Below are 25,507 nucleotides of genomic sequence, written 5' to 3'. Positions count from 1 at the left end.
TTGGCGCTACTAGAAATGCTTTTGTCATACCATACATCTCCTAACTCGATCACAAGAATATCCTCAGTCTGAACCCTCAAAGGAAGAAGCCCCCGTACCAACCTTCATCCTAGTTTCTTAGGTGGTGGAGCAACTGTAATGGTTGACACACCTCAGGACTGGTATAAGGAGTCATATGACATAAAGCGTAGCTCAATACACCAAAAGTGGGCTGTGGGAGAGTTTTTGATCATCTTGGGGGGAATGTGAGCACATTTTCCAATACCAGGCAAATTGTACATGTTAAAAAGAATGTTGTGATTCTGGACAACAGTCAAACATGGAGCATGGACAAAGTTGTTGAGTGCCCGTCAGTGCCTCGGACCATGACTCGAATACCCAATGACAATAACACAAACACGACGAGTTCTGAAACCAAGAAGACTCAAGAGCAGTCCAAGAGAATCAGGACAACAGCAAGGTGGCTTGAGGACTATTAACGGGGTTAATCTCTCATCTGATCCATGTCTGTTCTCCTATTCCCTCCACAAATTCAATTATATTATGATTCCTAATTTTAGTACTTTATTGGCATTTCTAGATATCACTGTGGCCTTTTTATTTTTTGTTATTCAGGTTGTTATTTGTACAAGAAATGATGTGTTATAATCACTTCTATTGTTATTGTTATTGTTAAGCGCTCTTATAACGCGCAATAGTTACTCCGAAGAGTGTCCCAGCGTGGATCCAAGAGGAGTCCCTGAGCTACACCACCATCATAACCCAATAGTTAGATTTCATACCCTCCTCGCTTGTTTCCTCCCTCCCCTCTCATCTTATGGTATGCTCCATTGGAAAGTTATGTTATACCGCCTCTCGTCGATAGTTGGAGATAACAGGCGGGGAGAGGCAGCAGAAGACAAATAAACAGGTTTCTTCAATCAAGGCACTTCCAGCATTTTATTGATTACATTTCTTCAAGGATTCTGGTGTTAGATGTGGGATGGCCTTGGGATTTCCATAGTACACGCTCCACACACACACATCCAGCACTCAGAGCCCAACTTTAGTGCGCCCTAAGACTTTGACCATCTTAAAAATACCGAAAGTGGGCAGGGGTTAATCCCCGACACTTTTACCCCATTAATTAGGTTGTTCCCAGGAGTCAGTCCCACCCACTAGCTTGTGGCAGGCAGCAATGTGGAGCCTTCAGGCATGCACTTCAGAACACGACTGGACCTGTGGAGGTCTGACGGGTCATGAGGCTGAACTTCTGTTAAAATGACGGGGACACAACAAGCTACGAGGCCTTTCCCTGAAACTGCTCAGCTGACCAGTGGCAACTGGACCTGAACTGGAACCTCCTGTTGGCCACTGCCTGTCACCCTGTGAGTCTCTAAGTACCTGCCCTGAGGTCCTGGGGGGATTTAGAAGAGTACTCTTGTGCTGGATTGGAACTCAAAGGACACAATTCAGATGGTGAAGTCTTTGATCAGGACAAACCTGGTTAGTGTATCTGACACGTCCTCCCTCACGGTCCGTGGCAAATTGTGCCTATGTACTGTTCTTCTGTGACCATTGAGTGTCATTGACACTTTGTACTTCATGCTGCTATTTCTCCATAACACTTATCTCTGTTTCCCCTTATTGGATTTTTTCTTATTTTGGGGTCATTTTATTTATTGAATTTTGCTCTATTTTTCTAATTAGTTTTGGTATTTTTTATTGTTTTACATTTCACCTTTATTACTATTTTAGAGCTGCATACAAACTTTACACATTTCCTGCAATCTACGATTGTCTGCTCTGTGCCACCGCTGCCAAGGGCTTGAATTTAGGTTTATTCAGTGACTTTAGTGGTTCACTGTGACATGGATTGTGATTATTACCTGAGGTGGGTACTTACCCCCCTCAACTAATAACTCATTTTCTTACAGCGAGCCTCAAAATGGTTTGGACCTACACCCACTTTGCACCCTAAACCTATCCTTCATCCTACTCAGAAGCAAACATTCCCCTTTCTCTTTACCATATTCTAAGCCTTGCCCTAATCCTAAGGATAGTAAATGTGTAACCCTACACAAACCCATATCCTAAGTGTTAATCCCTGACACGCCCCTGGCAGAGTATCTCTAAGCAGTGGGAGTGGTATGGCCATGATGTATGTACATGTGAGTCTGTACATCTGTCCGAACGCCCACCATAGAAAGCACTCGAGTAACGACCAAGGGCTGGATTTAGACCCTATTGGGCAGTCTGACGTCCATAAGGGTGGACAGAGAGGACATCTCCTCCCAGACCCCTGCTGTCACAGCGGCTCCTCTGAAGGCACTGTAGACTGAATACAGCTCTGTCTTTTAGGCAGCGGCACACCAAACTGTTTATCAGAAAGAACCTGTCAAAGGGGGAGTTTGTTTCTGAAAAATAAGAAACCAATGGCCCACACTGGAACTTCTCTCTAGGGTGGGGGGGGGGTTCATTAGTCTTTTTTGTTTGTGATCCTTAGGTTTTACCTGGCAGAGACAATCAGAAAAAAGACCGCCCACGCTAAATTGAAAGGGCTTTTACTTTTCCAGCCCCTAATCCTTGGTGCCACTGAAGTAAGGTTTCGACAGTAGAGCCAACAGGGGTGCAGCAGTCAGGCACCTCATGGTCTGCCCGACTCCGTATAGAGTCGCGGGACCAAGACTTAGAAGGAGCGGGTACCTTGTCACGCTGTTGAGAGAGCACCCTGTCTGCCAAAAACACTAAATCAGGTCCTAGCCCTTGCCCGGTAATGTGAGGTGCTGTAAATCAGAGATGTTAGTAGTACATTCTGAATATGCTTGCAAGTGTGTATGTCTGTCCGAATATACCACCGTACTAACCATGCATTTATAGACAACAGCAACTAAACATTCCAGGTGATTTCAGGCTCTCTAAACACATGTATATGTAAGACTGTACGTCTGTCCGAGCACACCTCTGGACTAACTACTTGAATACCGACTAAGACATGCCGGGTGATTTCGGGCTCTGTGAATAAGAGGTGTTGTAATTGGTTCCAAATGTACATGTGAGTCTGTACGTCTGTCCGAGCACACCTCTGGACTAACTATCTGAGCGGCGACTAAGGCATGCCCCGTGATTTCAGGCTGAGTAAATAAGAGGTTTTGTAGTTTTTTCCACATGTACACGTGAGTCTGTACGTCTGTCCAACCACACCTCTAGACTAACTACTTGAGTAGCGACTAAGACATGCCCTGTGATTTAAGGCTCGGCGAATAAGAGGTGTTGTATTTGGTTCCAAATGTACACGTGAGTCTGTATTTCTGCCCAAGCACACCTCTGCACTAACTGCTTGAGCGGCGACTAAAACATGCCCGGTGATTTCAGGCTCTGCAAGTAAGAAGTGTTGTAGTTGGTTCCAAATGTACATGTGAGTCTGTACGTCTGTCCAACCATACCTCTGCACTAACTGCTTGAGCGGCGACTAGGACATGCCCGGTGATTGCAGGCTGTGTAAATAAGAGATGTTGTAGTTGGTTCCACAGTGCTCACACTGCTCCTTTCTGCAGCCCGTTGGCCGGGAGCTCCTGCTTCACCTTGCGCATCACCTTCTGACACACTATGGCCAGGACCCGAACATCACCGCTCTGATAAACAGCACCAGGATCCACGTTCTTCCAGCGATGAATCCCGATGGCTTCAAGGTTGCTGTCCCCGGGGACTGCGATGGGGAGCAAGGCAGGTAAAGCAGATTTCTGTTGAGTGGTGTAGCCTTGCTACATTGGGTTCCTGGAGGGTTGACAAAGCACTGGAGTTCACTCTTCAAAAAGTTATTTGACCTGTTTCTTCATAGGAACAACTTTCATGGTGTGGATCTGAATCGGAACTTCCCAGACTTCTTTACCAAGAACTCAGTGCCCCGCGAGCTTGAAACCCAAGCCGTGATGAAGTGGTTTCGCAGTGAGAACTTTGTATTGTCTGCGGTTCTCCACGGAGGAGCAATGGTGGTTGTCTACCCCTACAGCAATGACGAAGGAGGTATGTGGTGTCTTGTGAACAAAAGAGAATACTCAAAGCACTAAAGAGCATATTTACAACGTGACTTTTCTCAGTGTTGTGGTATCAATAGGCTCGTTGTCTTATTCATAAGGCGGCGTTAAGCCACCTAACGTGTCTTACCCTGCCTTTTGAATAAGGCACCCTTTCACGCTATCAGGGGCGACTCCTTCGCTAAGGCAGAGGAGCGTCGCCCCACTGCTCTTCGAGCAGGAAAAATACAACTATAATAACAGAGTTATCTTAGTTGTATTTTTCTCAGGTTTGGGCAGGGTTAGGGCGGGGCTGGAGGAGTGGTTTGGACACTCCAACTGTGCAGGACTGTTTGGCCGTCATGGCCCGGCCAAACAGTCATGTTCACTTTGTATGTTCCCCACCTGGCTGCATTACACAGCCTGGCGGGGAACATGCAAAGGACCCCAGTCCCCATCTGATCTCCATTCCACGGCGATAAGACCAATTGCAGCACTGCATGGCAGCGTTGTGGTTGGCTTAGAGGAGCCAAACACAACCCTGCATTGCAGCATTGTGATTAGCAGTGGGGAGCCAATCACAATGCTGCATTGTAGCGTTATGATTGGCTGTGCGAAACCTGGGTGCTTCCTGGTTCCAAGACTCCCAAAGAAGCAGAGGAAAAACGTGGACGGCATAAGAGGTAAATGTTTTTTTTTCCATATTTTATTTTGACCCGTGATATTCCCCCCCCCCCCCCCCATAGCCACCCCCACGCTAACTCCACCCCTCCACCCTCGTTGCCTGCAAGTCACTACTGCACACTGAACTTAAAGGGACGAGAAACGTTTCCCGCCCCTTTATGTTCAAAACCTATGCAAGACTCACACACACACCATAGCCTATGGCGTTAATTGAGTTTTTGTAAATCTCCCCCTTTGTTGCTATAACAGGAATTAAAACTTTGAACACACATGGCCATTGCCCTACCAGTGGTATTGCACATTCAGCTAGCTAGAAGCTCGCAGGCTGAACCTTGCATTTCTGACTCTGGAACCAGCAGACGTCATTGGATGACTTCTCTCGGTTCGTTCTTTATTGATAACGCACAGCCGTTTACTTTGAATTGACAGCTTCATGGGACTACAGAATAAATATCTCATATTGTAGGGAACCTGGCAAAACAAAATATAAACACAGTCAAACCCCTGCAATGGATCGCCACCCTCTTTCGAGTGGCATTAATCAAACCCATGCAATGGATCGCCACCCTCTTTAAATTGGCATTAATCAACCCCCTGCAATGGATCGCCACCCTCTATCGATTGGCATTAATCAAACCCCATCAATGGATCGCCACCCTCTATCGATTGGCATTAATCAACCCCCTGAAATGGATCGCCACCCTCTATCGAGTGGCATTAATCAAACCCTGCAATGGATCGCCACCCTCTATCGATTGGCATTAATCAAACCCCTCCAATGGATCGCCACCCTCTTTCGAGTGGCATTAATCAAACCCCTGCAATGGATCGCCACCCTCTTTCAAGTGGCATTAATCAAATCCCCACAATGGATCCCACCCTCTTTCAAGTGGCATTAATCAAACCCTGCAATGGATCGCCACCCTCTTTAAAGTGGCATTAATCAACCCCCTGCAATGGATCGCCACCCTCTTACGAGTGGCATTAATCAAACCCTGCAATGGATCGCCACCCTCTTACGAGTGGCATTAATCAAACCCTGCAATGGATCCCACCCTCTTTCAAATGGCATTAATCAAACCCTGCAATGGATCCCACCCTCTTTCAAATGGCATTAATCAAACCCCTCCAATGGATCGCCACCCTCTTTCCAGTTGCATTAATCAAACCCCTCCAATGGATCCCACCCTCTTTAAAGTGGCATTAATCAAACCCTGCAATGGATCGCCACCCTCTATCGATTGGCATTAATCAAACCCCTCCAATGGATCGCCACCTCTTTTAATTGGCATTAATCAAACCCCTGCAATGGATCGCCACCCTCTTTCAAGTGGTATTAATCAAACCCTGCAATGGATCGCCACCCTCTTTAAAGTGGCATTAATCAAACCCCTCCAATGGATCGCCACCTCTTTTAATTGGCATTAATCAAACCCCATCAATGGATCGCCACCCTCTTTCGAGTGGCATTAATCAAACCCCTCCAATGGATCGCCACCCTCTTTCAAGTGGCATTAATCAAACCCCTCCAATGGATCGCCACCCTATTTCAAGTGGCATTAATCAAACCCTGCAATGGATCGCCACCCTTTTTAAAGTGGCATTAATCAAACCCTGCAATGGATCGCCACCCTCTTTCGAGTGGCATTAATCAAACCCTGCAATGGATCGCCACCCTTTTTAAAGTGGCATTAATCAACCCCCTGCAATGGATCGCCACCCTCTTACGAGTGGCATTAATCAAACCCTGCAATGGATCCCACCCTCTTTCAAATGGCATTAATCAAACCCCTCCAATGGATCGCCACCCTCTTTCCAGTGGCATTAATCAAACCCCTCCAATGGATCCCACCCTCTTTAAAGTGGCATTAATCAAACCCCTCCAATGGATCGCCACCTCTTTTAATTGGCATTAATCAAACCCCATCAATGGATCGCCACCCTCTTTCGAGTGGCATTAATCAAACCCCTCCAATGGATCGCCACCCTCTTTCAAGTGGCATTAATCAAACCCCTCCAATGGATCGCCACCCTATTTCAAGTGGCATTAATCAAACCCTGCAATGGATCGCCACCCTTTTTAAAGTGGCATTAATCAAACCCTGCAATGGATCGCCACCCTCTTTCGAGTGGCATTAATCAAACCCTGCAATGGATCGCCACCCTTTTTAAAGTGGCATTAATCAACCCCCTGCAATGGATCGCCACCCTCTTACGAGTGGCATTAATCAAACCCTGCAATGGATCCCACCCTCTTTCAAATGGCATTAATCAAACCCCTCCAATGGATCGCCACCCTCTTTCCAGTGGCATTAATCAAACCCCTCCAATGGATCCCACCCTCTTTAAAGTGGCATTAATCAAACCCCTCTAATGGATCGCCACCTCTTTTAATTGGCATTAATCAAACCCCCTGCAATGGATCTCCACCTCTTTTAATTGGCATTAATCAAACCCCTGCAATGGATCGCCACCCTCTTTCAAGTGGTATTAATCAAACCCTGCAATGGATCGCCACCCTCTTTAAAGTGGCATTAATCAAACCCCTCCAATGGATCGCCACCCTCTTTCGAGTGGCATTAATCAAACCCCTCCAATGGATCGCCACCCTCTTTCAAGTGGCATTAATCAAACCCCTCCAATGGATCGCCACCCTCTTTCGAGTGGCATTAATCAAACCCCTCCAATGGATCGCCACCCTCTTTCAAGTGGCATTAATCAAACCCCTCCAATGGATCGCCACCCTCTTTCAAGTGGTATTAATCAAACCCTGCAATGGATCGCCACCCTCTTTAAAGTGGCATTAATCAAACCCCTCCAATGGATCGCCACCTCTTTTAATTGGCATTAATCAAACCCTGCAATGGATCGCCACCCTCTTTCGAGTGGCATTAATCAAACCCCTCCAATGGATCGCCACCCTCTTTCAAGTGGCATTAATCAAACCCCTCCAATGGATCGCCACCCTATTTCAAGTGGCATTAATCAAACCCTGCAATGGATCGCCACCCTTTTTAAAGTGGCATTAATCAAACCCTGCAATGGATCGCCACCCTCTTTTGATTGGCATTATTCAAACCCCTCCAATGGATCGCCACCCTCTATCGAGTGGCATTAATCAAACCCCTGCAATGGATCGCCACCCTCTTTTAATTGGCATTAATCAAACCCCTGCAATGAATCGCCACCCTCTATCGAGTGGCATTAATCAAACCCCTGCAATGGATCCCACCCTCTATCGAGTGGCATTAATCAAACCCCTCCAATGGATCGCCACCCTCTTTCAAGTGGCATTAATCAAACCCTGCAATGGATCGCCACCCTCTTTCGAGTGGCATTATTTAAACCCCTCCAATGGATCGCCACCCTCTTTCAAGTGGCATTAATCAAACCCTGCAATGGATCGCCACCCTCTTTCGAGTGGCATTATTTAAACCCCTCCAATGGATCGCCACCCTCTATCGAGTGGCATTAATCAAACCCCTCCAATGGATCGCCACCCTCTTTCAAGTGGCATTAATCAAACCCTGCAATGGATCGCCACCCTCTTTTGATTGGCATTATTCAAACCCCTCCAATGGATCGCCACCCTCTATCGAGTGGCATTAATCAAACCCCTGCAATGGATCGCCACCCTCTTTTGATTGGCATTATTCAAACCCCTCCAATGGATCGCCACCCTCTATCGAGTGGCATTAATCAAACCCCTGCAATGGATCGCCACCCTCTTTTAATTGGCATTAATCAAACCCCTGCAATGAATCGCCACCCTCTATCGAGTGGCATTAATCAAACCCCTGCAATGGATCCCACCCTCTATCGAGTGGCATTAATCAAACCCCTCCAATGGATCGCCACCCTCTTTCAAGTGGCATTAATCAAACCCTGCAATGGATCGCCACCCTCTTTCGAGTGGCATTATTTAAACCCCTCCAATGGATCGCCACCCTCTTTCAAGTGGCATTAATCAAACCCTGCAATGGATCGCCACCCTCTTTCGAGTGGCATTATTTAAACCCCTCCAATGGATCGCCACCCTCTATCGAGTGGCATTAATCAAACCCCATCAATGGATCGCCACCCTCTTTCAAGTGGCATTAATCAAACCCCTGCAATGGATCCCACCCTCTATCGAGTGGCATTAATCAAACCCCTCCAATGGATCGCCACCCTCTTTCAAGTGGCATTAATCAAACCCTGCAATGGATCGCCACCCTCTTTCGAGTGGCATTATTTAAACCCCTCCAATGGATCGCCACCCTCTTTAAAGTGGCATTAATCAAACCCCTGCAATGGATCGCCACCCTCTTTAAAGTGGCATTAATCAAACCCCCTACAATGGATCGCCACCCTCTTTCGAGTGGCATTAATCAAACCCCTCCAATGGATCGCCACCCTCTTTCAAGTGGCATTAATCAAACCCCTCCAATGGATCGCCACCCTCTTTCAAGTGGCATTAATCAAACCCTGCAATGGATCGCCACCCTCTTTCAAGTGGCATTAATCAAACCCTGCAATGGTTACTTTTAAAACGAAGCTCATTTTAGAAATTGCGTGGTGTCACTTACTCTGTTGCTTTTTAACCCTGCACCACCGCCAGGATCCGCTATCACTTGAGCGCATAGCCGATCTTAACGCTGTCACGCTTCTCACCATCCCCAGCGGCCGCCATCAGACCAGGCGTGCACGCTGACCACGCCCACTTAGGCCACGCCCCCCGATCGCTCTACAAAAGCGCTGACCACTAGCGCTTCTGTATACATCTCTACCCAGTTCCTGAGGCGGAAAGCCGGGAGCTTGAGGTACTATTGTATTTGCAGACACTTGCTGAAAAACTTTTAAAACGAAGCTCATTTTAGAAATTGCGTGGTGTCACTTACTCTGTTGCTTTTAACCCTGCACCACCGCCAGGATCCGCTTATCACTTGAGCGCACAGCCGATCTTAACGCTGTCACGCTTCTCACCATCCCCAGCGGCCGCCATCAGACCAGGCGTGCACGCTGACCACGCCCACTTAGGCCACGCCCCCCTCTGGGTTAAATATGTGCATTTACAGGAAGCGCAGCGGACGAGCGCAGCGGGAGCGCCGTTTGCGCGCCGAAGGCGTGCCTAAGGCAAGCCCGTCTGCGCCCGTCCGCGACCAGCCGGGACCCGGGGCCACAAACCTTGGCTCCCACCCCACCCAGAGCAGGACCTACAGCTCGGCGGCCTTATACAGCATAGGTAGGACTGCCACTCCCCAGTGCCCCCATATCTTTGCACCCACAGAGCTACCCGCCCGATGTTCGGGGTACAAACACTCCTTCCGCAAATCCCCGTCGGCCGCGACACAAACGTACCGTATGTACGCGCTAAACTGCCGCTCCTTACCTAAACATAGCACACAGATTGCCATGCTGCTCGAGGAGCAAAAGCCAGACGCGGTTTTCCTGACAGAAACGTGGCTCACTGCTCACTCTGAGCCAGACGTGGTTCAAGCCTTACCCATAGGCTACCATATCCTTAGAGTGGATAGACCGGTAGGGAGAGGCGGAGGTCTGGCGATCATTCTGAAGAACCAGTACCGATGCCGTACTACAGCAGAAACTATCCCTGAGTGCGAGAGTGTAGCATTCTGCATAGAGTTCAACGCAAATAGCACTTTCTCCGGCACCCTGATCTACCGCCCCCCTGAGCCTGTAAAAGTGTTCCACAGGTCTCTTCCAGAAATTATAGCAGAAAGAATTCTTTCTTCCGCCAACCACACAATCCTAGGGGACCTTAATCTCCATTTTAATTCCCCCTCAGACCACATTGCTCAGGAGTTCTTAGATGATCTGGAAGCTCTCCAACTGTCCCAACTGGTTGCAGCCCCGACCCATGAAAAGGGCAATTTACTTGACCCTATATTTAGTAACTGCCTGGATCTAACTGTGGATCAACCCACCCCCCTTCCATGGTCGGACCATTTCTGTTTACCTGGGTCAAACACAAAACCCCCCAGCTACCTCCCCAAGTCACCACCAGGAGGAACTGGTCAAAACTCCCATTGGAGTCCTGGCTGCTTAACCTGGACTCCACTCGCCCGCCACCCTGCCTAGACCCCAATGTGGCAAACGTCTACTATGAAAGTTGGATCACCCACTCGCTAGACTCGATCCTCCCGCTTCGTAGATCCTCCTCGACGAGACTACAGAAATCTGCCCCCTGGTTCTCCGACTCTCTAAGACAGCTAAAACGCCTTTGCAGGCAACGAGAGAGAGCCTGGCGTTTAGACTTCCTCCCAGATAAAAATGCTTCCTACAAAGAGGCGATCAAAGCCTACAAAGAAGGGATCAGAACAGCCCAGGCAACCCACTACTCTGAGAAAATACTAGAAGCGAAATCTAAGCCCAAAGAAATTTTCCAAATTATAAAGCAATGTTCCAGTGCCAACACGGCTCCCCCCCCTAACAAAACCCAGGACCAATGCAACGAGCTTGCGGATTTTTTTCACAACAAAGTTCTAAAAATTTACTCTACCTTCCCAACTGCAGCCACAACCCCGGATGCGATTAATCCACTCCCCCCAGACCACCTCTCCACCCAGACCAGCCATCCCTCGAGCACTTCCCTCCTCTGGACCTCGACACTTTAAGCAAGGTGGCACGACAAGTCAAGTCGGGCTCCCCTTGTGATCCTGCTCCTCCAGAAGTCCTGATGCAGGCAAGCAAAGCCACCCTGCCTGTAATCCTGGATCTTCTAAACACATCCATATCCGCTTGCTCAGTCCCCACAGCGTGGAAGCAGGCCATGGTACGGGCGCTGTTGGAGAAACCCAGCCTAGACCCAGATGACCACTCCAGCTACCGCCCCATCTCACTTCTCCCTTGGGCTAGCAAGGTGTTAGAGAAGTATATAAATGCGCAGCTGGTCCAGTTCCTGGAGGACCACTCTCTATTACACACATCCCAGACAGGCTTCAGACCAAAACATGGCACGGAAACCGCCTTGTTAGCGGTCACCGAAGAAACTAGAAGGATACTGGACCAGGGAGGATCAGTGGCAGTGATCCTCCTTGATCTAAGTGCCGCCTTCGATACGGTCAGCTATACCACCTTGCTGGACCGTCTCCATAACATCGGAGTTTCAGGTGACGCTTTAAGGTGGTTTGACTCCTTTCTGTCTGGGAGGTCGTTTCAGATCTTCGACGGAAAGACAGTGTCCTCCAGCAAACCCCTGAGCTGCGGAGTACCACAGGGCTCCTCCCTGAGCCCTGTATTGTTCAACGTGTACATGAGGCCGCTGGCGGGTGTTGTCGAACCATATGGCATTAAAATCGTGTCATACGCCGACGACACCCAGCTTGTGGTCTCGCTGGCCACGGAGAACAACAGGCATTCCCCAGACGACCTGCAAAAATGCCTAGAGGACGTTAAGGGATGGATGACCAACTCCTCCCTAAAACTAAACGGAGAAAAGACGGAGCTCATGCTCCTAGGCCCAACCTCCCCTGTGCCTTTCACTTCCTTGTGGCCCAGTGCACTGGGCCCCCCCCGCCCCACCCCTAAGGAAAGTGCCAAAAGCCTGGGAGTGTGGCTGGACAACAAACTCTCCTTCTCCACCCAGGCCACAAAATTGTCCGCCACTTGCTTTGGCCTACTTAGAATCCTGAGGAAAGTTCTCCTGCTACTTCCCCTAGAGGCCAAAAAGGTGGCGGTACAAGGTCTCATCCAGTCTCGCCTGGACTCGAACAATGCCCTATACTTGGGGGCACCTGAGATGACCCTCCGAAAATTGCAGGTTGTTCAAAACTGTGCAGCACGCACCCTGCTGAATATTCCGCGCACCCAGTCAGCCAGACCTGCTCTAAAAAGTCTCCACTGGTTGCCAGTGAGGCAGAGAGTGGCCTTCAAGGCGCTGTGCTTGGCGCACCGCGCCTTCTGGAAAACGGGCCCAGCCATTAACACCGACCTTGTCACCCCCTACCACCCTAACAGGAACCTTCGGTCGACGGAGGCGTTCCTCGCCGTTGTTCCCAGAGTGAAGCGAGCCAGGTCTGGGGGCAGGCTGTTCTCTTTGAACACCGCCAGGCTCTGGAATGCTCTCCCCATCTCACTCTGGTCCAACCCAGACCTCCTCTCATTCCGTAAAAACCTAAAGACACTGCTGTTTGCCAAATCCTATGTACCTTAGCTCCTCCTCCCGTCACTTTCCTGCTTCAACCCAGCGCTTGGACGCCTACGGGCAGCAACCGCGCTTAACAAATATTATTACAATTACAATTACAATTACAATGGATCGCCGCCCTCTTTAAAGTGGCATTAATCAAACCCTGCAATGGATCGCCACCCTCTTACGAGTCGCATTAATCAAACCCTGCAATGGATCGCCACCCTCTTACGAGTGGCATTAATCAAACCCCCTACAATGGATCGCCACCCTCTTACGAGTGGCATTAATCAAACCCCTCCAATGGATCGCCACCCTCTATCGAGTGGCATCAATCAAACCCCTCCAATGGATCGCCACCCTCTTTCAAGTGGCATTAATCAAACCCTGCAATGGATCGCCACCCTCTATCGAGTGGCATTAATCAAACCCCTCCAATGGATCCCACCCTCTTTTGAGTTGCATTAATCAAACCCCGTCAATGGATCACCACCCTCTATCGAGTGGCATTAATCAAACCCCTCCAATGGATCGCCACCCTCTATCGAGTGGCATTAATCAAACCCTGCAATGGATCGCCACCCTCTTTCGAGTGGCATTAATCAAACCCTGCAATGGATCGCCACCCTCTATCGAGTGGCATTAATCAAACCCCAACAATGGATCGCCACTCTCTTTCGAGTGGCATTAATCAAACCCCTGCAATGGATCGCCACCCTCTATCGAGTGGCATTAATCAAACCCCAACAATGGATCGCCACCCTCTTTCGAGTGGCATTAATCAAACCCCTGCAATGGATCGCCACCCTCTTTCAAGTGGCATTAATCAAACCCTGCAATGGATCGCCACCCTCTATCGAGTGGCATTAATCAAACCCCTCCAATGGATCGCCACCCTCTTTCAAGTGGCATTAATGAAACCCTGCAATGGATCGCCACCCTCTTTCGAGTGGCATTAATCAAACCCTGCAATGGATCGCCACCCTCTATCGAGTGGCATTAATCAAACCCCTCCAATGGATCGCCACCCTCTTTCAAGTGGCATTAATGAAACCCTGCAATGGATCGCCACCCTCTTTCGAGTGGCATTAATCAAACCCCTGCAATGGATCGCCACCCTCTATCGAGTGGCATTAATCAAACCCTGCAATGGATCCCACCCTCTTTCGAGTGGCATTAATCAAACCCCTGCAATGGATCGCCAGCCTCTTTCGAGTGGCATTAATCAAACCCCTGCAATGGATCGCCACCCTCTTTCGAGTGGCATTAATCAAACCCCTCCAATGGATCGCCACCCTCTTTCAAGTGGCATTAATCAAACCCTGCAATGGATCCCACCCTCTTTCGAGTGGCATTAATCAAACCCCTCCAATGGATCGCCACCCTCTTTCAAGTGGCATTAATCAAACCCCTCCAATGGATCGCCACCCTCTATCGAGTGGCATTAATCAAACCCCAACAATGGATCGCCACTCTCTTTCGATTGGCATTAATCAAACCCCTGCAATGGATCGCCACCCTCTTTCGAGTGGCATTAATCAAACCCCTGCAATGGATCGCCACCCTCTTTCAAGTGGCATTAATCAAATCCCCACAATGGATCCCACCCTCTTTCAAGTGGCATTAATCAAACCCCATCAATGGATCGCCACCCTCTTTAAAGTGGCATTAATCAACCCCCTGCAATGGATCGCCACCCTCTTACGAGTGGCATTAATCAAACCCTGCAATGGATCGCCACCCTCTTACGAGTGGCATTAATCAAACCCTGCAATGGATCGCCACCCTCTTTAAAGTGGCATTAATCAAACCCTGCAATGGATCGCCACCCTCTTTAAAGTGGCATTAATCAAACCCTGCAATGGATCGCCACCCTCTTTAAAGTGGCATTAATCAACCCCCTGCAATGGATCGCCACCCTCTTTCGAGTGGCATTAATCAAACCCCTGCAATGGATCGCCACCCTCTTTCGAGTGGCATTAATCAAACCCTGCAATGGATCGCCACCCTCTTACGAGTGGCATTAATCAAACCCTGCAATGGATCGCCACCCTCTTTAAAGTGGCATTAATCAAACCCTGCAATGGATTGCCACCCTCTTACGAGTGGCATTAATCAAACCCCTCCAATGGATCGCCACCCTCTTTCGAGTGGCATTAATCAAACCCCATCAATGGATCGCCACCCTCTTTCCAGTGGCATTAATCAAACCCCTGCAATGGATCGCCACCCTCTATCGAGTGGCCTTATTCAAACCACATCAATGGATCGCCACCCTCTATCGAGTGGCATTAATTAAACCCCTGCAATGGATCGCCAGCCTCTATCGAGTGGCATTAATCAAACCCCTCCAATGGATCGCCACCCTCTATCGAGTGGCATTAATTAAACCCCTGCAATGGATCGCCAGCCTCTATCGAGTGGCATTAATTAAACCCCTGTAATGGATCACCACCCTCTATCGAGTGGCATTAATTAAACCCCATCAATGGATCGCCACCCTCTATCGAGTGGCATTAATCAAACCCTGCTATGGATCGCCACCCTCTTTCAAGTGTATTAATCAAACCCCTGCAATGGATCGCCACCCTCTTTCGAGTGACATTAATCAAACCCTGCTATGGATCGCCACCCTCTTTCGAGTGGCATTAATCAAACCCTGCAATGGATCGCCACCCTCTATCGAGTGGCATTAATTAAACCCCTGCAATGGATCGCCAGCCTCTATCGAGTGGCATTAATCAAACCCCTCCAATGGATCGCCACCCTCTATCGAGTGGCATTAATTAAACCCCTGCAATGGATCGCCAGCCTCTATCGAGTGGCATTAATTAAACCCCTGTAATGGATCACCACCCTCTATCGAGTGGCATTAATTAAACCCCATCAATGGATCGCCACCCTCTTTCAAGTGGCATTAATCAAACCCTGCAATGGATCGCCACCCTCTTTAAAGTGGCATTAATCAAACCCCTGCAATGGATCGCCACCCTCTATCCAGTGGCATTAATTAAACCCCTGCAATGGATCGCCAGCCTCTATCGAGTGGCATTAATCAAACCCCTCCAATGGATCGCCACCCTCTATCGAGTGGCATTAATTAAACCCCTGCAATGGATCGCCAGCCTCTATCGAGTGGCATTAATTAAACCCCTGTAATGGATCACCACCCTCTATCGAGTGGCATTAATTAAACCCCATCAATGGATCGCCACCCTCTTTCAAGTGTATTAATCAAACCCCTGCAATGGATCGCCACCCTCTTTCGAGTGGCATTAATCAAACCCTGCAATGGATCGCCACCCTCTTTCGAGTGGCATTAATCAAACCCCTGCAATGGATCGCCACCCTCTTTCGAGTGGCATTAATCAAACCCCTGCAATGGATCGCCAGCCTCTATCGAGTGGCATTAATTAAACCCCTGTAATGGATCACCACCCTCTATCGAGTGGCATTAATTAAACCCCATCAATGGACCGCCACCCTCTTTAAAGTGGCATTAATCAAACCCTGCAATGGATCGCCACCCTCTTTAAAGTGGCATTAATCAAACCCCTGCAATGGATCGCCACCCTCTATCGAGTGGCATTAATTAAACCCCTGCAATGGATCGCCAGCCTCTATCGAGTGGCATTAATCAAACCCCTCCAATGGATCGCCACCCTCTATCGAGTGGCATTAATTAAACCCCTGCAATGGATCGCCACCCTCTATCGAGTGGCATTAATTAAACCCCTGCAATGGATCGCCACCCTCTATCGAGTGGCATTAATTAAACCCCTGCAATGGATCGCCAGCCTCTATCGAGTGGCATTAATTAAACCCCTGCAATGGATCGCCAGCCTCTATCGAGTGGCATTAATTAAACCCCATCAATGGATCGCCACCCTCTTTCAAGTGTATTAATCAAACCCCTGCAATGGATCGCCACCCTCTTTCGAGTGGCATTAATCAAACCCTGCAATGGATCGCCACCCTCTTTCAAGTGTATTAATCAAACCCCTGCAATGGATCGCCACCCTCTTTCGAGTGACATTAATCAAACCCTGCTATGGATCGCCACCCTCTTTCGAGTGGCATTAATCAAACCCTGCAATGGATCGCCACCCTCTTTAAAGTGGCATTAATCAAACCCCCTGCAATGGATCGCCACCCTCTTTCAAGTGGTATTAATCAAACCCCTGCAGTGGGTCGCCACCCTCTTTCAAGTGGTATTAATCAAACCCCTGCAATGGATCGCCACCCTCTTTCAAGTGGCATTAATCAAACCCCAACAATGGATCGCCACCTTCTACGAGTGGCATTAATCAAACCCCTGCAATGGATCGCCACCCTCTATCGAGTGGCATTAATCAAACCCCAACAATGGATCGCCACCTTCTACGAGTGGCATTAATCAAACCCCTGCAATGGATCGCCACCCTCTTTTGAGTGGCATTAATCAAACCCCTGCAATGGATCGCCACCCTCTTTTAATTGGCATTAATCAAACCCCTGCAATGAATCGCCACCCTCTTTCGAGTGGCATTAATCAAACCCCTGCAATGGATCGCCACCCTCTTTCAAGTGGCATTAATCAAACCCCTGCAATGGATCGCCACCCTCTTTCAAGTGGCATTAATCAAACCCCTGCAATGGATCGCCACCCTCTATCGAGTGGCATTAATCAAACCCCATCAATGGATCGCCACCCTCTTTTGATTGGCATTATTCAACCCCTCCAATGGATCGTCACCCTCTATCGAGTGGCATTAATCAAACCCCATCAATGGATCACCACCCTCTTTTGATTGGCATTAATCAAACCCCTCCAATGGATCGCCACCCTCTTTCGAGTGGCATTAATCAAACCCCTGCAATGGATCCCACCCTCTATCGAGTGGCATTAATCAAACCCCTCCAATGGATCGCCACCCTCTATCGAGTGGCATTAATCAAACCCCTCCAATGGATCGCCACCCTCTTTCGAGTGGCATTAATCAAACCCCTCCAATGGATCGCCACCCTCTTTCGAGTGGCATTAATCAAACCCTGCAATGGATCGCCACCCTCTTTTGAGTTGCATTAATCAAACCCCTCCAATGGATCGCCACCCTCTTTCGAGTGGCATTAATCAAACCCTGCAATGGATCGCCACCCTCTTTCGAGTGGCATTAATCAAACCACTCCAATGGATCGCCACCCTCTTTCAAGTGGCATTAATCAAACCCCATCAATGGATCGCCACCCTCTTTCAAGTGGCATTAATCAAACCCTGCAATGGGTCGCCACCCTCTTTCGAGTGGCATTAATCAAACCCTGCAATGAATCGCCACCCTCTTTCGAGGAGACCTGACTGGCATTAAACAGATCCTTAACATTCTTTCAAAAAAAAGTAAACATTGGATGTTGTTTGAACCCCAGGAAGTTGTGACTGTTCCAAAGTTTGACCCCTGTTATTTTAGGGTCCTACCCAGGTCTCACAAAGCAGTATGTTACTAAAGGTAATGTGGAATTCTGGAGTGGATTGTGGGTCCACTCTTAACCAACCCAGCTTCTCCTGTCGCGTAGTCACGGCTTGTATTTGCCAAGTTTGAATGTAAGTGGAGGTCCCTAATGTTAACAGTGTGCAGCTCTGCCAGCACTTTACCAGATATTACTGTAGAACATCAGACATTATTGCACATGGGACATAATCTCTGCGATTGTAAGGAATGCCCAATCTTCTAGTTAAAGCTAAGCACATCTCTTTGACAGAGACCTGAGGTAAAGTGTGAGGTGCTGCTGTCTCTGTCCTTACCAGGGTATCAGTGCCCAGCTGCAGCGGCCGTTCAAAGTGACTCCAGAAGGATCATGACAACCTAGAAGACTTAAGCTTCTCCTTCCTCCAACTACAGACCTCCACCAACTTTCATATCATCTGAGTCTGTATCAGGCTCTAAGACAACCTGGGTGTCATCAATGTACCACCGACCTCAGCTGCAAACAGCTCGCTAGAGAGAGCCGGTATAGACAGAACAGAAGCGACAGAGGGATAACCCTGGCAGGCCTCTACATGGCACCGAGAAGATCTGACACAATCCAAGGCCCTATCCTGAACCTCCTCTGTGTTCTCCAGCCGGTGAATCAGGGCACCATGGCCACAGCAACAAAAAGTGCAGAGAGGCAAAGGACTGACCTGCTCTGTTGGATCTAAGAAATATTATCCCTAATTGCAGTCTCCGGGCCACTAAAGGGTTGCTACTACCTGTACTCAGACAGTGTATAACTGAACAAACACCAAATATTCAGAAAAAGCAGCAAGCATATTGGAAGACAGCTCTGGGCCCTTGTAGACAGAAGTAACTGAGCATTTGTAAAGTGGGAACTAATCATCCCTAAGGCGCTGGTGGCTTCGGGAAGATTAAGCGAGCTATTGTCCAGAGTCACACAGTGCTGGGCTGTGCTGCCGCTGGCTCCAGGGATCGAACCGTGGGCCCCGTGCTCCGGTGTCAGCCACCCTGCCCGCTGCGCCACAACTCTCCCCTAGACAGAAGGTTGCAGAATAGTATTTGTGCATGATAGGGTGGAAGATAAACAACATGTTTGCACTATTTGAAACTGCTCCTGTTTAAGGCCCTGACTTAGAGGTTAGCCGACAGGGTACTTTGTTGCAAACATGATGTGCACCCGGTCTTCCAGAATCTCGGTCTGCTCTCTTCATTCAGAGTGGGTGGACTGTACGCGTTCCGTCCTGTCCTCTGACTCTTGGTCTGCTCTCCTCCTTCAGAGTCGGTGGACTGTACGCGTTCCGTCCTGTCCTCCAGACTCTCGGTCTGCTCTCCTCCTTCAGAGTGGGTGGACTGTACGCATTCCGTCCTGCCCTCCAGACTCTCGGTCTGCTCTCCTCCTTCAGAGTGGGTGGACTGTACGCGTTTTGTCCTGTCCTCAAGACTCTCGGTCTGCTCTCCTCCTTCAGAGTGGGTGGACTGTACGCGTTCCGTCCTGTCCTCCAGACTCTCGGTCTGCTCTCCTCATTCAGAGTGGGTGGACTGTACGCATCTGTCCTGTACTCCAGACTCTCGGTCTGCTCTCCTCATTCAGAGTGGGTGGACTGTACGCGTCCCGTCCTGTCCTCCAGACTCTCGGTCTGCTCTCCTCCTTCAGAGTGGGTCGACTGTACGCGTTCCATCCTGTCCTCTAGACTCTCAGTCTGCTCTCTTCCTTCAGAGTGGGTCGACTGTATGCATTCCGTCCTGTCCTCCAGACTCTCGGTCTGCTCTCTTCCTTCAGAGTGGGTGGAATGTACGCGTTCCGTCCTGTCCTCCAGACTCTCGGTCTGCTCTCCTCCTTCAGAGTGGGTGGACTGTACGCGTTCCGTCCTGTCCTCCATACTCTCGGTCTGCTCTCCTCCTTCAGAGTGGGTGGACTGTACGCGTTCCGTCCTGTCCTCCAGACTCTCAGTCTGCTCTCCTCCTTCAGAGTGGGTGGACTGTACGCGTTCCGTCCTGTCCTCCAGACTCTCAGTCTGCTCTCCTCATTCAGAGTGGGTGGACTGTACGCGTTCCGTCCTGTCCTCCAGACTCTCGGTCTGCTCTCTTCCTTCAGAGTGGGTGGACTGTACGCGTCCCGTCCTGTCCTCCAGACTCTCGGTCTGCTCTCCTCCTTCAGAGTGGGTGGACTGTACGCGTATCGTCCTGTCCTCCAGACTCTCGGTCTGCTCTCCTCCTTCAGAGTGGGTGGACTGTACGCGTTACGTCCTGTCCTCCAGACTCTCGGTCTACTCTATTCCTTCAGAGTCGGTGGACTGGATGCGTTCCGTCCTGTCCTCTGACTCTCGGTCTGCTCTCCTCATTCAGAGTGGGTGGACTGAATACGTTCTGTCCTGTCCTCCAGACTCTCGGTCTGCTCTCTTACTTCAGAGTAGGTGGACTGTAAGTGTTCCGTCCTGTCCTCCAGACTCTCGGTCTGCTCTCCTCCTTCAGAGTGGGTGGACTGAACGCGCTCCGTCCTGTCCTCCGGACTCTCGGTCTGCTCTCCTCCTTCAGAGTGGGTGGACTGTACACGTTCTGTCCTGTTCTCCAGACTCTCGGTCTGCTCTCTTCCTTCAGAGTGGGTCGACTGTATGCGTTCCGTCCTGTCCTCCGGACTCTCGGTCTGCTCTCCTCCTTCAGAGTGGGTGGACTGTACGCATCCGTCCTGTCCTCTGACTCTCGGTCTGCTCTCCTCCTTCAGAGTGGGTGGACTGTACGCGTTCCGTCCTGTCCTCTGACTCTCGGTCTGCTCTTTTCATTCAGAGTGGGTGAACTGTACGCGTTCCGTCCTGTCCTCCAGACTCTCAGTCTGCTCTCCTCCTTCAGAGTGGTTGGACTGTACGCATCATCCTGTACTCCAGACTCTCGGTCTGCTCTCCTCCTTCAGAGTGGGTGGACTGTACGCCTTCCGTCCTGTCCTCCAGACTCTCGGTCTGCTCTCCTCCTTCAGAGTGGGTGGACTGGATGCGTTCCGTCCTGTCCTCTGACTCTCAGTCTGCTCTCCTCCTTCAGAGTGGTTGGACTGTACGCGTTCCGTCCTGTCCTTTGACTCTCGGTCTGCTCTCCTCATTCAGAGTGGGTGGACTGTACGCATTCTCTCCTGGCCTCCAGACTCTCAGTCTGCTCTCCTCATTCAGAGTGGGTGGACTGTACGTGTTCCGTCCTGTCCTCCAGACTCTCGGTCTGCTCTCCTCCTTCAGAGTGGGTGGACTGTACGCCTTCCGTCCTGTCCTCCAGACTCTCGGTCTGCTCTCTTCCTTCAGAGTGGGTGGACTGTACGCGTTCCGTCCTGTCCTCCAGAGTCTGGGTCTGCTCTCCTCACTCAGAGTGGGTGGACTGTACGCGTTCTCTCCTGGCCTCCAGACTCTCAGTCTGCTCTCCTCATTCAGAGTGGGTGGACTGTACGCGTTCCGTCCTGTCCTCCGGACTCTTGGTCTGCTCTCCTCCTTCAGAGTGGGTGGACTGTACGCATCCATCCTGGCCTCTGAATCTCGGTCTGCTCTCCTCCTTCAGAGTGGGTAGACTGGATGCGTTCCGTCCTGTCCTCCAGACTCTCGGTCTGCTCTCCTCCTTCAGAGTGGGTGGACTGTACGAGTTCCGTCCTGTCCTCCAGACTCTCGGTCTGCTCTCTTCCTTCAGAGTGGGTGGACTGTACGCGTATCGTCCTGTCCTCCAGACTGTCGGTCTGCTCTCCTCCTTCAGAGTGGATGGACTGTACGCGTTACGTCCTGTCCTCCAGACTCTCGGTCTACTCTCTTCCTTCAGAGTCGGTGGACTGGATGCGTTCCGTCCTGTCCTCTGACTCTCGGTCTGCTCTCCTCATTCAGAGTGGGTGGACTGTACACGTTCCGTCCTGTCCTCCAGACTCTCGGTCTGCTCTCTTCCTTCAGAGTGGGTGGAAGGTCGACGCGTTCCGTCCTGTCCTCCAGACTCTCGGTCTGCTCTCCTCCTTCAGAGTGAGTGGACTGTATGCGTTCCGTCCTGTCCTCCGGACTCTCGGTCTGCTCTCCTCCTTCAAAGTGGGTGGACTGTACGCATCCGTCCTGTCCTCTGACTCTCGGTCTGCTCTCTTCCTTCAGAGTGGGTTGACTGTACGCGTCCCATCCTGTCCCCCAGACTCTCGGTCTGCTCTCCTCCTTCAGAGTGGGTGGACTGTACGCGTTTCGTCCTGTCCTCCAGACTCTCGGTCTGCTCTCCTCCTTCAGAGTGGATGGACTGTACGCGTTACGTCCTGTCCTCCAGACTCTCGGTCTACTCTCTTCCTTCAGAGTCGGTGGACTGGATGCGTTCCGTCCTGTCCTCTGACTCTCGGTCTGCTTTCCTCATTCAGAGTGGGTGGACTGTACACGTTCCGTCCTGTCCTCCAGACTCTCGGTCTGCTCTCCTCCTTCAGAGTGGGTGGACTGTACGCGTTCCGTCCTGTCCTCCAGACTCTCGGTCTGCTCTCCTCCTTCAGACTCGGTGGACTGTACGCGTTCCGTCCTCTGACTCTCAGTCTGCTCTCTTCCTTCAGAGTGGGTGGATTGTACGCGTTCCATCCTGTCTTCTGACTCTCAGTCTGCTCTCTTCCTTCAGAGTGGGTGGACTGTACGCGTTCCGTCCTGTCCTCTGACTCTCAGTCTGCTCTCCTCATTCAGAGTCGGTGGACTGGATGCGTTCCGTCCTGTCCTCTGACTCTCGGTCTGCTCTCCTCATTCAGAGTGGGTGGACTGTACACGTTCCGTCCTGTCCTCCAGACTCTCGGTCTGCTCTCTTCCTTCAGAGTGGGTGGACTGTACGTGTTCCGTCCTGTCCTCCAGACTCTCGGTCTGCTCTCCTCCTTCAGAGTGGGTGGACTGTACGCGTTCCGTCCTGTCCTCCAGACTCTCGGTCTGCTCTCCTCCTTCAGACTCGGTGGACTGGATGCGTTCCGTCCTGTCCTCTGACTCTCGGTCTGCTCTCCTCATTCAGAGTGGGTGGACTGTACGCGTTCCGTCCTGTCCTCTGACTCTCAGTCTGCTCTCTTCCTTCAGAGTGGGTGGATTGTACGCGTTCCGTCCTGTCCTCTGACTCTCAGTCTGCTCTCTTCCTTCAGAGTGGGTGGACTGTACGCGTTCCGTCCTGTCCTCTGACTCTCGGTCTGCTCTCCTCCTTCAGAGTGGGTGGACTGTACGCATTCCGTCCTGTCCTCTGACTCTGAGTCTGCTCTCTTCCTTCAGAGTGGGTGGATTGTACGCGTTCCGTCCTGTCCTCTGACTCTCAGTCTGCTCTCTTCCTTCAGAGTGGGTGGACTGTACGCGTTCCGTCCTGTCCTCTGACTCTCGGTCTGCTCTCTTCATTCAGAGTGGGTGGACTGTACACGTTCCGTCCTTTCCTCTGACTCTGGGTCTGCTCTTTTCATTCAGAGTGGGTGGACTGTACGCGTTCCGTCCTGTCCTCTGACTCTCAGTCTGCTCTCCTCCTTCAGAGTGGGTGGACTGTACGCCTTCCGTCCTGTACTCCAGACTCTCGGTCTGCTCTCCTCATTCAGAGTGGGTGGACTGTACGCATACGTCCTGTCCTCTGACTCTCGGTCTGCTCTCCTCCTTCAGAGTGGGTAGACTGGATGCGTTCCGTCCTGTCCTCCAGACTCTCGGTCTGCTCTCCTCCTTCAGAGTGGGTGGACTGTACGCGTTCCGTCCTGTCCTCCAGACTCTCGGTCTGCTCTCTTCCTTCAGAGTGGGTCGACTGTACGCGTCCCGTCCTGTCCTCCAGACTCTCGGTGTGCTCTCCTCCTTTAGAGTGGGTGGACTGTATGCGTTCCGTCCTGTCCTCCAGACTCTCGGTCTGCTCTCCTCCTTCAGAGTGGGTGGACTGTACGCGTTCCATTCCGTCCTGTCCTCCAGACTCTCGGTCTACTCTCTTCCTTCAGAGTGGGTGGACTGGATGCGTTCCGTCCTGTCCTCTGACTCTCGGTCTGCTCTCTTCCTTCAGAGTGGGTCGACTGTACGCGTCCCGTCCTGTCCTCCAGAGTCTGGGTGTGCTCTCTTCATTCAGAGTGGGTGGACTGTACGCGTTCCGTCCTGTCCTCTGACTCTCTGTTTGCTCTCCTCATTCAGAGTGGGTGGACTGTACGCGTTCCATCCTGTCCTCCAGACTCTCGGTCTGCTCTCCTCCTTCAGAGTGGGTGGACTGTACGCGTTCCATTCCATCCTGTTCTCCAGACTCTCGTCTGCTCTCTTCCTTTAGAGTGGGTGGACTGAACGCGTTCCGTCCTGTCCTCTGACTCTCAGTCTGCTCTCTTCCTTCAGAGTGGGTCGACTGTACGCATTCCGTCCTGTCCTCTGACTCTCGGTCTGCTCTCCTCCTTCAGAGTGGGTGGACTGTACGCCTTCCGTCCTGGCCTCCAGACTCTCAGTCTGCTCTCCTCATTCAGAGTGGGTGGACTGTACGCATCCGTCCTGTCCTCTGACTCTCGGTCTGCTCTCCTCCTTCAGAGTGGGTAGACTGGATGGGTTCCGTCCTGTCCTCCAGACTCTCGGTCTGCTCTCCTCCTTCAGAGTGGGTGGACTGTACGCGTTCCGTCCTGTCCTCCAGACTCTCGGTCTGCTCTCTTCCTTCAGAGTGGGTCAACTGTACGTGTCCCGTCCTGTCCTCCAGACTCTCGGTGTGCTCTCCTCCTTCAGAGTGGGTGGACTGTATGCGTTCCGTCCTGTCCTCCAGACTCTCGGTCTGCTCTCCTCCTTCAGAGTGGGTGGACTGTACGCGTTCCATTCCGTCCTGTCCTCCAGACTCTCGGTCTACTCTCTTCCTTCAGAGTGAGTCGACTGTACGCGTTCCGTCCTGTCCTCTGACTCTCGGTCTGCTCTCCTCATTCAGAGTGGGTGGACTATACGCGTTCCGTCCTGTCCTCCAGACTCTCGGTCTGCTCTCCTCCTTCAGAGTGGGTGGACTGTACGCGTTCCATTCCGTCCTGTCCTCTGACTCTCGGTCTGCTCTCTTCATTCAGAGTGGGTAGACTGGATGCGTTCCGTCCTGTCCTCTGACTCTCGGTCTGCTCTCTTCATTCAGAGTGGGTGGACTGTACGCGTTCCGTCCTGTCCTCTGACTCTCAGTCTGCTCTCCTCATTCAGAGTGGGTGGACTGTACGCGTTCCGTCCTGTCCTCCGGACTCTCGGTCTGCTCTCCTCCTTCAGAGTGGGTGGACTGTACGCATTCCGTCCTGTCCTCTGACTCTCAGTCTGCTC

General features: G+C 50.8%; 1 protein-coding gene across 1 annotated transcript in view; it reads left to right on the top strand.

Annotated features, from left to right (window-relative positions):
• Positions 1-25,507, top strand: part of LOC147718068 (carboxypeptidase M-like) — a 217,412-nt gene that overhangs the window by 24,965 nt on the left and 166,940 nt on the right. The window contains exons 3-4 of the mRNA XM_086919901.1: positions 3,537-3,709; positions 3,821-4,005. Of these exons, the coding sequence (XP_086776027.1) occupies positions 3,537-3,709; positions 3,821-4,005 (358 nt within the window). The remainder of the gene's footprint in view (positions 1-3,536; positions 3,710-3,820; positions 4,006-25,507) is intronic.

Source organism: Lissotriton vulgaris, chromosome 5 (assembly GCF_964263255.1).
Source record: "Lissotriton vulgaris chromosome 5, aLisVul1.2, whole genome shotgun sequence".
Classification (NCBI taxonomy): domain Eukaryota; kingdom Metazoa; phylum Chordata; class Amphibia; order Caudata; family Salamandridae; genus Lissotriton; species Lissotriton vulgaris.
This window is presented reverse-complemented; position numbering and strand designations above follow the sequence as displayed.